The sequence below is a fragment of the Eutrema salsugineum genome, unplaced genomic scaffold (assembly GCF_000478725.1).
Source record: "Eutrema salsugineum unplaced genomic scaffold, Eutsalg1_0 scaffold_3, whole genome shotgun sequence".
Lineage (NCBI taxonomy): Eukaryota > Viridiplantae > Streptophyta > Magnoliopsida > Brassicales > Brassicaceae > Eutrema > Eutrema salsugineum.
This window is the reverse complement of record NW_006256756.1, coordinates 1,622,741-1,636,818: the sequence shown is the minus strand read 5'-3', so window position 1 is coordinate 1,636,818 and position 14,078 is coordinate 1,622,741. Positions and strand designations below refer to the sequence as shown.

At 39.8% G+C, this 14,078-nt stretch overlaps 5 protein-coding genes across 5 annotated transcripts; 1 reads left to right on the top strand and 4 right to left on the bottom strand.

Moving 5' to 3' along the window:
• Window positions 1–12: 12 nt before the first annotated feature.
• Window positions 13–1,471, bottom strand: LOC18014274 (xyloglucan endotransglucosylase/hydrolase protein 9). Its single transcript, XM_006396488.2, has 4 exons — window positions 1,131–1,471; window positions 926–1,026; window positions 637–830; window positions 13–537 (listed from the first exon to the last, which is right to left on the bottom strand). The coding sequence occupies exons 1-4, from the start codon at window positions 1,294–1,296 to the stop codon at window positions 132–134; spliced, it is 867 nt and encodes a 288-aa protein (XP_006396551.1). The 5' UTR covers window positions 1,297–1,471; the 3' UTR covers window positions 13–131.
• Window positions 1,472–2,719: 1,248 nt separating this feature from the next.
• LOC18014496 (coproporphyrinogen-III oxidase 1, chloroplastic) lies at window positions 2,720–4,088 on the bottom strand (the record flags this gene model as incomplete). The annotated part of the gene is made up of 8 exons (XM_024154165.1): window positions 2,720–2,740; window positions 2,828–2,900; window positions 3,052–3,077; window positions 3,181–3,305; window positions 3,370–3,457; window positions 3,652–3,735; window positions 3,822–3,916; window positions 3,995–4,088. Coding segments are annotated over 8 exons (606 nt in total), but the record flags the coding sequence as incomplete, so codon positions are not given.
• A 426-nt stretch (window positions 4,089–4,514) lies between these two features.
• LOC18014495 (spermatogenesis-associated protein 20) lies at window positions 4,515–9,008 on the bottom strand. The gene is made up of 15 exons (XM_006396485.2): window positions 8,628–9,008; window positions 8,253–8,325; window positions 8,114–8,135; window positions 7,735–7,813; window positions 7,573–7,605; window positions 7,214–7,362; window positions 6,985–7,141; window positions 6,621–6,861; window positions 6,304–6,545; window positions 5,948–6,211; window positions 5,748–5,858; window positions 5,447–5,671; window positions 5,176–5,379; window positions 4,907–5,083; window positions 4,515–4,824 (listed from the first exon to the last, which is right to left on the bottom strand). Exons 1-15 carry the CDS (start codon window positions 8,910–8,912, stop codon window positions 4,639–4,641), a joined length of 2,448 nt encoding a protein of 815 aa, XP_006396548.1. The 5' UTR covers window positions 8,913–9,008; the 3' UTR covers window positions 4,515–4,638.
• Window positions 9,009–9,520: 512 nt separating this feature from the next.
• On the top strand, window positions 9,521–11,787 carry LOC18014494 (GRR1-like protein 1). Its single transcript, XM_006396484.2, has 3 exons — window positions 9,521–10,082; window positions 10,186–10,678; window positions 10,762–11,787. The coding sequence occupies exons 1-3, from the start codon at window positions 9,628–9,630 to the stop codon at window positions 11,569–11,571; spliced, it is 1,758 nt and encodes a 585-aa protein (XP_006396547.1). The 5' UTR covers window positions 9,521–9,627; the 3' UTR covers window positions 11,572–11,787.
• Window positions 11,788–11,835: 48 nt separating this feature from the next.
• LOC18014923 lies at window positions 11,836–13,033 on the bottom strand. Its single transcript, XM_006396483.2, has 2 exons — window positions 12,714–13,033; window positions 11,836–12,393 (listed from the first exon to the last, which is right to left on the bottom strand). The coding sequence occupies exons 1-2, from the start codon at window positions 12,883–12,885 to the stop codon at window positions 11,999–12,001; spliced, it is 567 nt and encodes a 188-aa protein (XP_006396546.1). The 5' UTR covers window positions 12,886–13,033; the 3' UTR covers window positions 11,836–11,998.
• Between the last annotated feature and the right edge of the window lie 1,045 nt (window positions 13,034–14,078).

Below are 14,078 nucleotides of genomic sequence, written 5' to 3'. Positions count from 1 at the left end.
GTTAAAACCAAATTAAAATTCAACAAAAATCAATAGATAATTGATTATTTATACATAAACAGAATCATCAAAAGAGAGACACATGTTCTCTTGATCACAACTAAGTTAAACAGAAAGTTTTGACTTATAAACTACAAATGACGATGATGTTGGCACTCAAGAGGAGTAACAGGAAACCTAGTAGCATCAAAGCAATAATCATAAATCATATGATTAGCTCGAACCCAAATAAGCTGATGATTCTGATGAAGGTTTAACTCAGACACAGTTGGCTCATCCCACCAGAATCTCTGGTCTCCACTACACTTGCTTAGATCACTAGTTGTTGGAACCTCACAAGCATCAATCTGAAAACCTTTGTAAGAAGCAACGAAAGGAGCGTGGCTCCAATCGGTTTTCACAAGACCTCCTTGAGTAGCCCAATCATCTGCGTTCCAAATCGAACTGTAAACTCCCATTGCTTGATCTTTAGCAAATGGGATACCTTTATCTTCAAGATTCTTGTGGACTCGGATTGGTGTCTCGTCTACCATGAATCTGTAAATTAACAGTAAAAAAAAACCCATTAAGAAATGAGTCCTGTAAATCTAACAAGTGAGCAAAAGTGAGAGACTTTGTTTGTTTAAGCAAACTTACACAACACTGCGTTTACTCCAGAGGATTGAGTAAGTGTGAAACTCAGTTGTGGGATCGAACCAAAGATTGAGTCTTTGTTCTCTGTTTCCAACTCCGTTCACATAGACATTCGTCTGGACTACGTAAGGCTCACCGGTTTTGTTACCTAAGAACTCGTAATCGAACTCGTTGTGGTTGGAACCTTCTGAAGACATCTGTAAGAGAAAACAACTTAAGATTTTCAGACACAATAATCAACAACTGGGTCGAAAAACAGAACAAAAGAGGATTTTTTTTTCTAGTTACATACGTAGAAAGCAGTGACGGTTCCTGCTGAGTCACCCTCGACGAGCTTAATCTGGATAGAGACTTTACCAAACAAATATTTGCTTCTCGATTCAAACCCAGCGCCTGAAAGAATCAATCAAAACATCAGCATTCATAAACACCAGAAGAAACAGAGCAAACAAAACATAGAGAGAGCGAGAGAGAAAGGTTTGTTCATAAGAATGTACCAGAGAAATTGTCAAGCTTGAGTCTTGTGACTTCTCCGTCGTTGACACAATGATCCATAGCCCAGCTTGAGCGGTAAAGTTCCTCAAACTTAGCAGGAACAGCTGCACCACAAGAGATCACACACACAATCATCATCATACACATGAACCAACCCATACCCACCATTTTTTTTCTCTTTCTCTCTCAATTTCTCTCTTAATCAAACCTCACTAGTACAGTCTCACACACTTAGGACTCAGTGGAGGACACAGATGAGAGAGGAGTGGGTTTATAAAGGCAGGGGAGTGTCAAGTGTGAGCTGGCGTACAATGGAGAGAGATGCCACGTTGGATTCGACGTGTGATTCAGGACATTTATAAGTGGACAAAAATACCCATATCTTCGTAAAGATGAACACTCAAAACAAGAGAGAGAGAGAGTTGGGAAATGTAGCCGTTGCTGTGAGGGCATCACTCAGTGGGGCTCCACTATGTACTACACGAAGGACAAGAATTTATGCTTCTCTGTCTAAAAAAACTTCTCTGTGAGTAGAAAAACAGAGACTTTATTGCTTTTAGAGAGAGAGATAGAGATAAGTGAATATAATTGATTCTTGGTGTAATAATTGAGATAAAAAAAAAAAAGAGAGAGAGAGAGGACCATTTTACAGCTAAGATGTTTTCATTGCTTTGGATTGGATCCAGCTGTACATTTGGCTCTTTTGGAGTAGGAAGCTCAAATTTTAAAATCTTTTTACTGCATAAAAGAAAGAAATTGATTGGTGTACAGTCTTTTTCTACCCCTCTCTCTCTCCTCACTTTTTGGGGGAATTCAATTTTTTGTTTGTGTGTTGCAGACATGGATTAGATATGCCAGATGTGACGTCATTTTGTGAATAGAAAATATCTTGGCTCTGCTTTGGTAATTTAAAACGAAAATTGTCAAGTTGTGTTGTATTGAAATACGCCATTTATATGTATGTGTGTATATCCGGGGACGAAGTTGTTTCTTTGTCGCCACTAGAGACAGAAGAGAAAACGACGGCGTTTTTGTGCTCCATGTTGGAGATTTGAATGAAAATCACGGGCGTTTCTTGAATCAAGACAAAATGAGAGAGTGACTTATGTTAGCAAGCCCGAAGTGTTTAGACACAAAACCGTTTGGTCGAAATTTGAAACAATATCTTGAACAGTAAAATCATCAGATTCAATGTTAACCTCACCAAATTTACTTTACTTAATTACACGCGCGTGCGCGCACCGAGAAGGCTTGTTTCTTTGAGCCAACGGCTCCTAATCTGAGAGAGTAAATCTTTTTACTGTGTCAGTAAGATTTTAATACTACTTTTTTTCATCATCATGCACAAATCTTTTTACACACACTCCATCATCACCATCATGACTTTCCTCTGTCAGTAACTCATGATGAGATGACGCAAGAAATTAAGGCCACTTCATTACTGATTCTCTTTCCCACTCTTGATAAGTCTATTTATTACTTTTTTAAGGCTTTAAACTCAAAAAATTAACAGCCCAATTAGACTAACCACAATTAGTTATAACTAAATCCACTCTTTTGGATTGATACAAGCATCTAATAGCTTCCATTCCTAAGTTCCTTCTTCTGGTTTCTGCATCCACAACAACACAAGAGAAAAATTCATTAGTAATCAAGCTAAAATGAATCAAGATGGTAAATATGATAGAAAGAACTTTACATGGTCATATTCCCATCTTGCAGATAGCGGAAGAGAGACAAGAATATTCTCTATTCGCCCTCCTGTCTTCAGAATCTGGGGACAGTCTGATGAAACATTCGCCTATAGTCCCCAAAATTTTTTTTAGGTTATATGCAAATTTTTTGACCCCAAATTACAAAAAAAAAATTTTGTTCTTGAATTGTCTATAACCCCCAAATTTTCAGATCCGGTCCTGCTTCAAGCCAAATGTTGTCCCACGGTCATACACCTTTTGTTTGTCCATCAGTAACAAATGCATGAGACAAGGGGTTTCATAAGATATATAAACAGAACAAAGAAAGAAAAAAACTGGTACGTGTGTCTGATATTACCAAGTTGAATTCAACGTATCGCCCCCTTCGTAACTGTTGCCATGCCTTGTGCTGCTCCGTAAATGGCGTGTCTTTACGTTTCTCTACTATGAGTATATAAGCTGGTATCACTGAGCTTGCACATTCTGCAAAAATCACCATCTAGGAACTTCTGAGAAACAAAATTTCATAAGCTTTCTTGGTCACTACCAGTGGCAAATGACAGAAGCATCTCCTGATCATAGTAATTCAAATCATCAAAAAAAATCCCTCCAAGCCCTCGCCTCTCATCACCGTGCTGCAGGCAAGACCTTTAGGTTTTAGTGTTTTCGAACCATCCGCAACAACTCATCTCTGCATCAACCTAACCAAACCTCAGAGTCTCTAAAATCTATCCCTACACTGAACATACTCTAAAGCTAAGGTCTTTCGTTCCAGAAAATGCTAAAAATCCACAAAACAATCTGAGATGCAATGACCATAACTGCACACCTTGATGTAAAAGTAGTCGTCACAACATTTCTTGAACCGAGGGTAGAAGGACGGATCAAATTTGTCACAGGCTTGCTTTTGAATCTAGAGAAGAGAAAGATGTTTTTCATGAGTACGTCGATAAACACAAAGCTCTAAACTTTCAGAACGAGAGGATAAGGTTTAAAGACCGAATCGAAGTGCTTGACATCCTCTTCAAAGATGTAAGCAGGTGTTAAATCAGTGCCATTACCGAACCACCATTGTCTCGGAGCTCCAGGAACATCTACGCGTGAAAATTGTACAAATCATTTGCATCAAAAAAATGAGAACTTTACAATCCCAAAGAGAATTTAGCTATTACCCTTTGGAGCATCGGTCTCGAAATAGCGGATATTGAAATGCAGAGTCGGAGCAACAGGGTTTTTAGGATGCAAGACCTGGAATTGCACATGAATGTGCGATCAAGCTCAATCGAAGAGCAATTTAACGACAATGAAGACGAATGTCCTGAGCAGCTCTTATCATTGTCTCGAAACGAGCCCTAATCGAAGAAGAAGAAGATTTGGGAATCATCACCATCGGAGTCTCTTAGAAAGTGAAAGGTCTTTCGGTTTCGGGAACTTCTTTCTCGATAGAGAAAGAACATCGTAAACCCAAACCTGATCTCTTTCCGGGACAAGGAAAGTGGAGGGTAAAGAAATTCGTAGAGAGATGGGGACGATGAGAGGAGCAGAGATTGAATGAAGAAGGAGAAGAGGTGAGAGTCAAAGAGTGAGACGCCATTTTCGGCGATCGAATCCACGTTCTCGCTGCTGCTGAAGAAGATAGAGAATCAGAGATGATAAGGAACCAAAACAAACCTCAAACAAAGTTCAGTTTAGTTCTCTCCACAAGGCCCTTAGCAAAAGACGCCTCCGTTCTTTATTTATCAACTGACAGAACAAAAACGTAGATCTTGTTCCTTACAACACAAGCAACCATTAAAACATAAAAATCTTTTTTTTTTTACTTGGAGAGTAAGCGAGTGAGGGAGGACGAGTCGAAGACAGGAGGACTACAAGTGAAGTGTTGACAAACAAGAGCCACCACTTTCTCAGAGTTTCTGTTTCTCTTCGCCATCTCGGCTACATTACTGTTATGCTCTTCCCAAAACTCCATTTCATCAGAACTTGAAGGATCTATGTGAATCACCTGCGCCCAGTAAAACCCCCTCAAAAAATCACAAACTTGTTGCTCGTTGCTCTGAAAACTCGGATTCAGTAAAGCTCCTTACCGTTTTATTAGGATCATAGACCGAATGTGCTGCAGAAAGCATGGTGTTAAGCTCTGCAGAAGACTTGGAACCAACCAGAACGACTTGTTTCCTCGATGGAACAGAGATCATATCCGCAGCGCAGCACATTAACGGTACTGCCACCGCCATTTCTCTCAACCTTAACTCAAATACAGCCTGAAAAAACAACAAAGAGACACAATAATCTTTAACTAGAGAGACTCAACAAGAAACGATGAATAGCAGATTGAATTAGTTTGTTTGTTTACCAGGAGACGCTGTGCGGTGTTTAGGTAGGAGTTAGCTTTTTCTCCCGCGACTATGGAAGCTAATCTCACAAGGTTAATAGCAGAGACAGAGTTCCCTGAAGGCTCTGCACCATCGTGATCTTCTTTCACACGGAGAAGAACAGATGGGTCCTGTCCTTGAGTATTGAAGTAGGCTCCTCCTTCTCGGTCGAGGTATAACTCATCCTAAAATGTCCTTATTAGTCAAAATCATAAGGTCAAAGAACTTGAGTTAGTAAATATCCACACTTGCCTGCATATCTTGAAGTTCAATCGCCCATTTAAGGCAGTCAATCCCACCTCCATTCTCGTAGAGATCAAGCAAACCAGTGATTAAGAATGCATAATCGTCTAAAAAGGCAGGAGCTTTTGATGGTCCCTTTCTGTAACTGTGTTGTAACCTGTGTGATTGCTCATCATAGAGATTCCCTCTTATGAACGAAGCTGCTTTCTCTGCAACTTCTAAGTAATCCTCTGGCTGTAAATGACAACTCGAATAAGAAAAACCAACGTTCAAACGAGAAATCGAGGGAAGAAAGAAGAACATTCGTTACCTGACTATTCACGACAGGGAAAGAGTATTTGGTGCTTTCAGGCTCAGCCTTAAGAATCTTGGAAGCTCTTGCGAAAGAGGAGATAACAAGACCGTTCCACGACACGATTATCTAAGAAAAGAAATCTTAAACACTTAATAAAGCTGATAATAAAACAGTAGAAGAAGACAATAAAAGAGTTCAAATACATAGATTCTTACCTTATCATCTAAATGCGGCTTAGGTCGCTTCAATCTGACATTGAAAAGCTTTCTTCGGCATTCACCTAAAATCTCCTGATATTTCTCAATGGAGAGGCTAAACTTTGATGCCATGGCAGAGAGCTCATTTCTTTCAATCAGCACGTTCTTCCCAGCGAACTCATTGTGCGGGTCACTCCTGCTCGAAAGATCACAGTTACCTGATTTCTTAACATAATAATGCTCCTTGAAAAGATCTGCATTCTCCACGAGGACTTCATCAATCTAGAAACCAAACACAAAAAATAAAGAAAGAAATGTCAGTATACAGAGAGGCCAACACAATTCAAATGATGAATATATTCAGAGAGAAGAACCTCATCGCTAGTCCATATATAGAAAGCTCCTTCTTTCTTTCTCTTTGCCCCCTCGAATTCAAAGCTATCAGCATCTTCAGCCGAGAATATTCCACCTTCGGGTGCAATCATGTCTCTTCTAAGATAATCAAGAATGTCTCTTGCCACATAAGAATACATAACATCCTTGGTAATGATGAATCCATCAAGGTAGACATTAGCTAGTTGCCCTTGATCATATAGCATTTTCTCAAAATGTGGAACTGCACCAGAAAAATGGCAAAATGCATCAAGTTCAAATATTTTTTTCATCTGTTGGATACTATTTGAAGACTCACCATGCCAACATTCATCGACGCTGTACCTATGGAACCCGCCTCCAATATGATCATGCATCCCTCCATTTGCCATTCCTTGCAAGCTGAATAAAACCATACTCTGGACTTCATCAGCCTCACTCGTTTCCTCAGATTCCTTCAACTTTTTGGAGTGATAAAGCATCAGCTGGATCTCCACAGGCCTTGGGAACTTTGGCGCAGATCCAAACCCACCGAATTCTGAATCATAGCTCCGAGAAAGCTTGAACACAAACACTCAAATGTTAAAAGGCTTCTTGTTTTATTCACCATGCCAACACAAACACGATGAATGATCACATTAAAAGGCTTCTTTTTTTTAGAGTACAGTAGAGTCGAATCATACTTGTTTTGCACATATACTCGCAGCCGCCTGAGATAGCCCGTCTGTCAATTTATCAGTGACAGCTTTAGCAGATAAAGCTTTTGACAGTTCTTCAATAGCATATGTACCACTCTTCACAAGAGTATCCCTCTTACTGTCCCACGCATCTTTCACTTTCCTGAAAATAACCCAAAGAAAACATGGAGAATATAGTTGAACCATTATATATAGTTGAATGAACTTTCCTTACTTGAGGAGAGTCTTGAATCCTGGTCTTCCATAGTTGTCATTTGGAGGAAAGTATGTTCCACCCATCAATGGCTTTAGATCAGGAGAAAGGAAGACCGACAATGGCCACCCTCCTCCACCGTACAGAGCCTGGACGAACGACATATAAACCTACAAGTGCCAGCCAAAAGAATTGTTAAGTCGAGACTTGATTTTTCCATATTATAAGAAACTGATAAGCTAGAACTTATTCCATACAACCCTCTCATGGATTTGCGTCTCTCACTGGAATGAGATGGAAAAGATATCGAATTTCCAGGGCATCTATTCAAGACAGCTAATGGATGAAAACATTCTTTTGGCATGCAGATAGTAATTTACCTTATCGACATCAGGCCGCTCTTCTCGATCCACCTGTTGCACAGACATGTTATACAAGAAGTTGGCAAAGTCGTTTCAGGAGAAACCAGCTCAAAGATGGTGCTTCAAAACCTCATTATATAATCCACAGCCAGAAGAAATTCATTCCCCTTAAACTCTAACCTTGATACTAACGAACGAATCGTTCAAGAGTTTTGCCACTTCTTCATCTTCAAACGACTCAACTTCCATCACATGGCACCTGACAAAAGAGTGTAACTGGTATTGAAACATACATTCCAAAGAGTAACGAATATAATTCTTGCTCGGCTTCTCTACACAAGGCATCCCAAATAATTCTTAGATTACAATTCTTCTCCACTTTCCTTTCACAAAATCCTCAAATCCTTCATTAGGCTTACGTCTAAAGGTAAAGAACAGTGATTATACTAACAAAACTAGAGTCATTTTAATATTTCATTCGTTCTCCTACTTCTTAAATTCAGTAAAAGAAGAACTCAGACTCAAAATCCAAAAAGAACGAATGCTGTTGATTACTCACCAGTGACAAGTACTGTATCCAACTTCAAGATTCCATATGCAAGGGATTTTGAAAACAAGAGAGAACAATTAGTGTCATAAATTAGGTAATCAAATCCAGCAGAAGTTAAAACGATCTAGAGGGCATAAAAGAAAACAACTTGATAAGAAGATGGGCACGTCTCTCTTCCTTGCTACTTCAAAAGCTTCTTCTCCCCATGGATACCAATCAACCTTTTTCACATGAACCATGAAATCATTTTCGAATTCAAATAAACGATCAAGCCAGAGACACAAAAGAAAAGTTCGATGCTTTCGAGTCAGGAACCAGTTAATGAAGCTATATCTACAATCTAAACCAGTTACGGCTTAATTATTTGCAACGAAACTCCCAAATTGAATTTTGAGACACCTTAATTGAAAAAAAAAATGAGTTATTTTTATCTATAGACCTTGTATGGATATTAGAAAGATTAGAATTTCGAAAGATTAATACTTTCAAAGAAGAAGCGAGATCACGAGGAAATATTAGCTACCGGATTATGCGCGTGTTGAAGCAGATAAGGACTGTGTTCAGCGGCTAAACGGTTAGTATGTTTCTGAGTAGTGGACAAGGTTGAAGACGAGGTCTCTTCCGCCATGGCCAAGACCTTGCCTGAGGAAATGGGTCTCGAGATAATCGGCGAGAAAGGAAAAGAAAACGAAGGATAATTTGTACGGACGCGGATTCTTCTTGTGGGTAAAGAAGACAGGGACGCGATGCTGCGAGAAGCAAAGCGGTGGAGGATTGAGGAAGACAACAACAAGTGAAGACCTTTCATCAGCAGCACTTAATCAACAAAACGACGCCGTTCTAAGGTTTGGCCAGTGAGATTGTGTTAAACGATGTCAGCTTCTAGAGACTCGCCATGCGAGCGGGAGAGCTTCAGACACATCTTGTTGGATATGTTCCATATGTGACACGTGTAAATAAGACAAGAACATAGATATTTGGCTTTGTATCTGATCGGTGTCCAAGGGTGTTTTAGTCAAATTTGTCATTTCTGCTTCTTTCTTTTTTTTTTTTTTGCAACTTCTGCAATATCTTCACTTATCAAGAATTCGATTTAATTACTGACATCATTTCAAGTCACTGATAAAAACCATTTAACTTTAACTAAACCTAGTAAGAATTACTAATTAACCGATCTGAAATCATGTGTGAACTGGGTATTCCATAAATGATTAGATCCAGGAAGCATATTGCATAGACAACATGTGATGATTGGTTGATCTAATTATGATTAAGGCAACTAACTAAATTAGTGAGCTATACACAAGCTACATAGCCGGGGGACTCACATGGGTGCAAGCTCAACTTTATTAATGGTCTCACATGGACATTGTCTCCTCTGTTTTCTTGTCAGTTGTCACACTCGTGTCTCTCCACTTTCACAGTTTATATATATCAAAAGATCCATTCTTTCGATTTAGATCACCCATTTCTGAATCAAATCTCAAACCTTTTTTTTTTTGTTCATCTCTCTCTCTGTTCTGATGGGTCTCCGATTACCATCAAAGGTTCTTGAGCATATCCTCTCCTTCGTCGATTCCAACGAGGATCGGAACTCAGTTTCTCTGGTCTGCAAGTCATGGTTCGAGACTGAGCGGCGAACTAGGAAACGTGTCTTTGTCGGCAACTGTTACGCGGTCAATCCTGCGGCGGTTGCACGGCGGTTCCCGGAGATGAGATCTCTGACTCTGAAGGGTAAGCCTCACTTCGCCGACTACAATTTGGTTCCTGACGGTTGGGGAGGCTATGCTTGGCCGTGGATTGAGGCTATGGCGGCGAAAAGCCCGTCGCTTGAGGAGATTAGGTTGAAGAGAATGGTGGTGACTGATGAGTGCTTGGAGAAGATTGCTGCTTCGTTTAAGGATTTTAAAGTCCTTGTGTTGACTTCTTGTGAAGGTTTCTCCACTGATGGTCTCGCAGCCATTGCAGCAACTTGCAGGTTCGATTCCAAACAAACAAAAATAAAGACTTTCTTTTTAGGTAATTAAATCTCGGTCATAGTAGTAACTTAAGTTTTTTTGTTTGATCTGATTTCAATTCAGAAACCTGAGAGAGCTGGAATTGCGAGAATGCATAGTTGAAGATCTAGGAGGAGACTGGCTTAGCTACTTCCCAGAAACGTTGACCTCTCTTGTCTCTCTTGACTTCTCTTGTTTAGACTCGGAGGTTAAACTCTCCGACTTGGAGCGTCTCGTGAGCAGGTGTCCAAACCTCAAGTCTCTCAAGCTGAATCGAGCCGTGACTCTAGACGGACTCGAGAGCTTACTTCGTCGAGCTCCACAGCTGGTTGAGCTTGGCACAGGTTCTTTCTCCGATGAACTGACTCCAGAAGCGCTTTCAAAGTTGAGAAAAGCTTTTGCAGAGTTGAAGCAACTTAAGTGCTTATCTGGTCTTTGGGATGTCCTCCCTGAGTATATTCCGCTTCTTTACTCTGTTTGTCCTGGTCTTACCTCGTTAAACTTGAGCTATGCTACTGTTCAAATGCCTGATCTTGTCGATCTTCTGAGTCGATGCTCGAAATTGCAGAAGCTATGGGTGAGTAATCTGCATTTGATTCTTAAAACGTTTCAGCACTCATTATGTTGGTTTCTTAATATATGAGACATTTTTTCTCACAGGTAATGGACTTGATAGAGGACAAAGGTCTCAAAGCTGTTGCCTCGTCTTGTAAGGAACTGCGAGAACTAAGGGTGTTTCCATCTGGAGCAGATCTCGATGAAACAAATGTAGCTCTGACGGAGCAAGGTCTGGTCTCTGTGTCGGAAGGCTGTCCAAAGCTTGAATCTGTTCTCTACTTTTGTGTCCAGTTTACAAACGCGGCTTTGGTTACCATCGCAAGAAACCGTCCAAATATCAAATGCTTCCGCCTCTGTGTGATGGAGCCATTTGCTCCTGATTACAGAACACATAAGCCACTCGATGAAGGTTTCAAAGCCATAGTAAAGGGATGCAAGGATCTTCAACGTCTCTCTGTCTCTGGTCTACTCACTGACAAGGCCTTTGAATACATTGGAATATATGCCAAGAAGCTTGGGATGCTATCAATAGCTTTTGCTGGGGACAGTGATTTGATGCTTCATCACTTGTTGTCAGGCTGTGAGAGTTTAAGGAAGCTTGAGATAAGAGATTGCCCTTTTGGAGACGCTGCGCTACTGGAGAACGCTGCGAAACTAGAAACCATGCGATCCCTTTGGATGTCGTCTTGCTTTGTAAGTTTCGATGCTTGCAAGCTCCTGAGTCAGAAAATGCCAAGGCTCAATGTCGAAGTCATTGATGAACATCCTCCAGAGACAAGGCCTGAGAGCTCTCCAGTTGAGAGGATATACATATATCGAACACTCGCAGGACCGAGGTTGGATATGCCTGAATTTGTGTGGACAATACACAAGAATCCCGAAATCGGAGTTTCACATCTAGCCATAAAGTAAACTTTGCTGCTTTAGTCGTTTTTCTGTTTTGTATTGAATTTTTGCAGGCATTGTTGTGGGAGATTCACCTTCCATATGTTGTATTTTTCATATTGTCTTCACTAAGATGTTAGAATCATCATCATCGATAGAAGCATTTCATAGCTTGTACTCTGTTAAGCAAAAACTTTGTCTTTGTACTAAAGTTTGGAATAAAAACTCACTTTATGAGATTTATATTCATCAGTTTTTTAAGGAAACAGCCAAAATCATGAGCTAAACAGTACCCAAACACAATGTGCTGATACTTGCAAAGCCTAGCCAAAAACTACAAATGTTACCTTAAACCAGCACAAGAAGCAAAATACAATATCTTTGGCAAAAACTAGATCAGTATATGAGTTGAAAGCAAGTTTTTCTTGATCTGCACTGTATCTACGTGAGCTGGTCATGCGGTTCTGCTTCCATCGATTCCAGCAGATTTCTTGATCGATTCAAGAAGATGCTCAATTCTATATTTCATTACAGGCTGGCCATGTCGAGTCTTTCTCATCATTTTCCCTTTGGCTACTTTTCTACGGGCTTCAGCCTCTTCTTTGGCTTCTTTCTTCGCCTGAATCGCTGCCTCTCTCTCTTTCCTTGCTTTCTCCATCTCTTCTCGTGTCTGCTTGTACACCTCCTCTAAACCGATTCTCTTGTGAAATTTACCTTTCTGCTTATCATCATCATCATCTACCTTACTACTCTCTCCAGCCTCATCATTTCCATGTAAGTTCTGCTGCTTCACCGACTTCCTAAACTTGCTCACATACTTTGCATTCTTGTAGAACTCTCTCTGCTTTTCTGAAAACAGGAAAACAAGTTTAGGGATAAATGAGAGATCATTCGCTTACTTCAAGCTTTCTCATAAGGATCCCAACAAAATCAAACATTTAAGCAACTCCAAAAAGTTCTCTTCTGGTGCCCCAACACCAAAAGAAACAGAGTCAAAGACTAATTGGAATCTTCTACTTTCTTCTAATCATCGTACATCAATCTAGTTATATAGTCTTATCAAAGTTCCGAGCAGAGAACCACATTGTAGCAATCCTATTATCATCCTAAAACTAAAATCATAAAAAGGTAATCTTTTTAAAATTGGATAGGAGAGAAGAATCTCTTACTGATCAAAGCAGGGTTATAGCGACTGTTTTTCGATTTCAAGTTTGCAAAAGTTTCGAGAGAAAGGCCACCGCCTCCCAATCTCTTCATGTTCTTCCTCCTCTTCGTCTCCATCGATTTGGAGCTGTTACTCGTATCATTCTCCTGTTGATCTCTTTGATAAAAGTTCTTCATCGTCGCGTGATTTATTCAAGCTCCAAACTCCAGAATCCGATTCTTTTTTGGTTTTCCAGGGATTTGAACAATAGATCGAGTTACCAGAAAGGGGAAGAAATAACGAAACCCTAATTGTAATCGGCGACTCTGAAGTCTGAAGACTCTGAACTAGGGGAACTGCGAATCGCTGACCTTATAAAAATTGCAACAAAACCCTTATAGTTTTTCTTGTTTTCAAATAGCCTCCATAGAAACTTATAATTGTGAAAACCACCACATTTATATGTATCTGACTGCTTTTAGTCCTAGTTTATCATGGACACTGAATATCCCATCCGTAATGCTTAGTACTACCTGAGGATATTAATCTGTCTAATTAGGGTTGAGCTAAGACACATTAATATCCTCAGGAGCAGGATTGAAATAACATATTGTGATTGCTATAATTTCTCATATAAAATTTGACGACTCTATGCATATTATTAGGATATATAACCAGCTACAGGTTGTACCCAATTACAGTGCTCATTTCCATGAAAAGGAAGTTTTTGCTATTCATTATGTCAGCATATATTAAGTCCATTGAGCTTCTGTTGCAATACTATGAATTAGATGAAAAGAGTTCTGTTAATGGTTCATACTCTATGATAGAACTGTAAGGCCCATCCGTTTAGGTCAGCTCTTGCATTCTGAGATTGACAATGATTTAGGAGAATGATGCTGTCTCATCCGGAAGTTGAATGCATCTAGTAGATGGATAGTGTGATGTTTTGTTCACTGGCATAGTGTTTATGGAAAATCAATACTATTTACACTGGTTTTGGGATAATTTGGTTGATAGATATGAGGAGATGGTGGACAAGTATCACCCAGGATTAGGTGATGAGAGATGGCTTTGTGACCCATTTCGTTGAGTGCAAACCATGTGGTAGCTACGCTGATTATGCAGTGGAGTGGTGCTTGAAGAGCATGGAGAGGGTTTTGTAATTTTGCAAACAATCAAGTGCTCAAGCTGTATGGTTTGAGCCATAGGGGATTGTTGAGCCCCAAGATTAAGAGGATCAGAAATGAGACAGTCACTCCTTTAGAGTTTGTTGAAAAGTTTGATATAATTCACACTTGGAACTTGTTGTTGACAACTACAAACTCTGAAAGAGAAGTTTAAGAAATCCATCATGAATAAATGACTGTACATTACGAGTTTGGTGTAA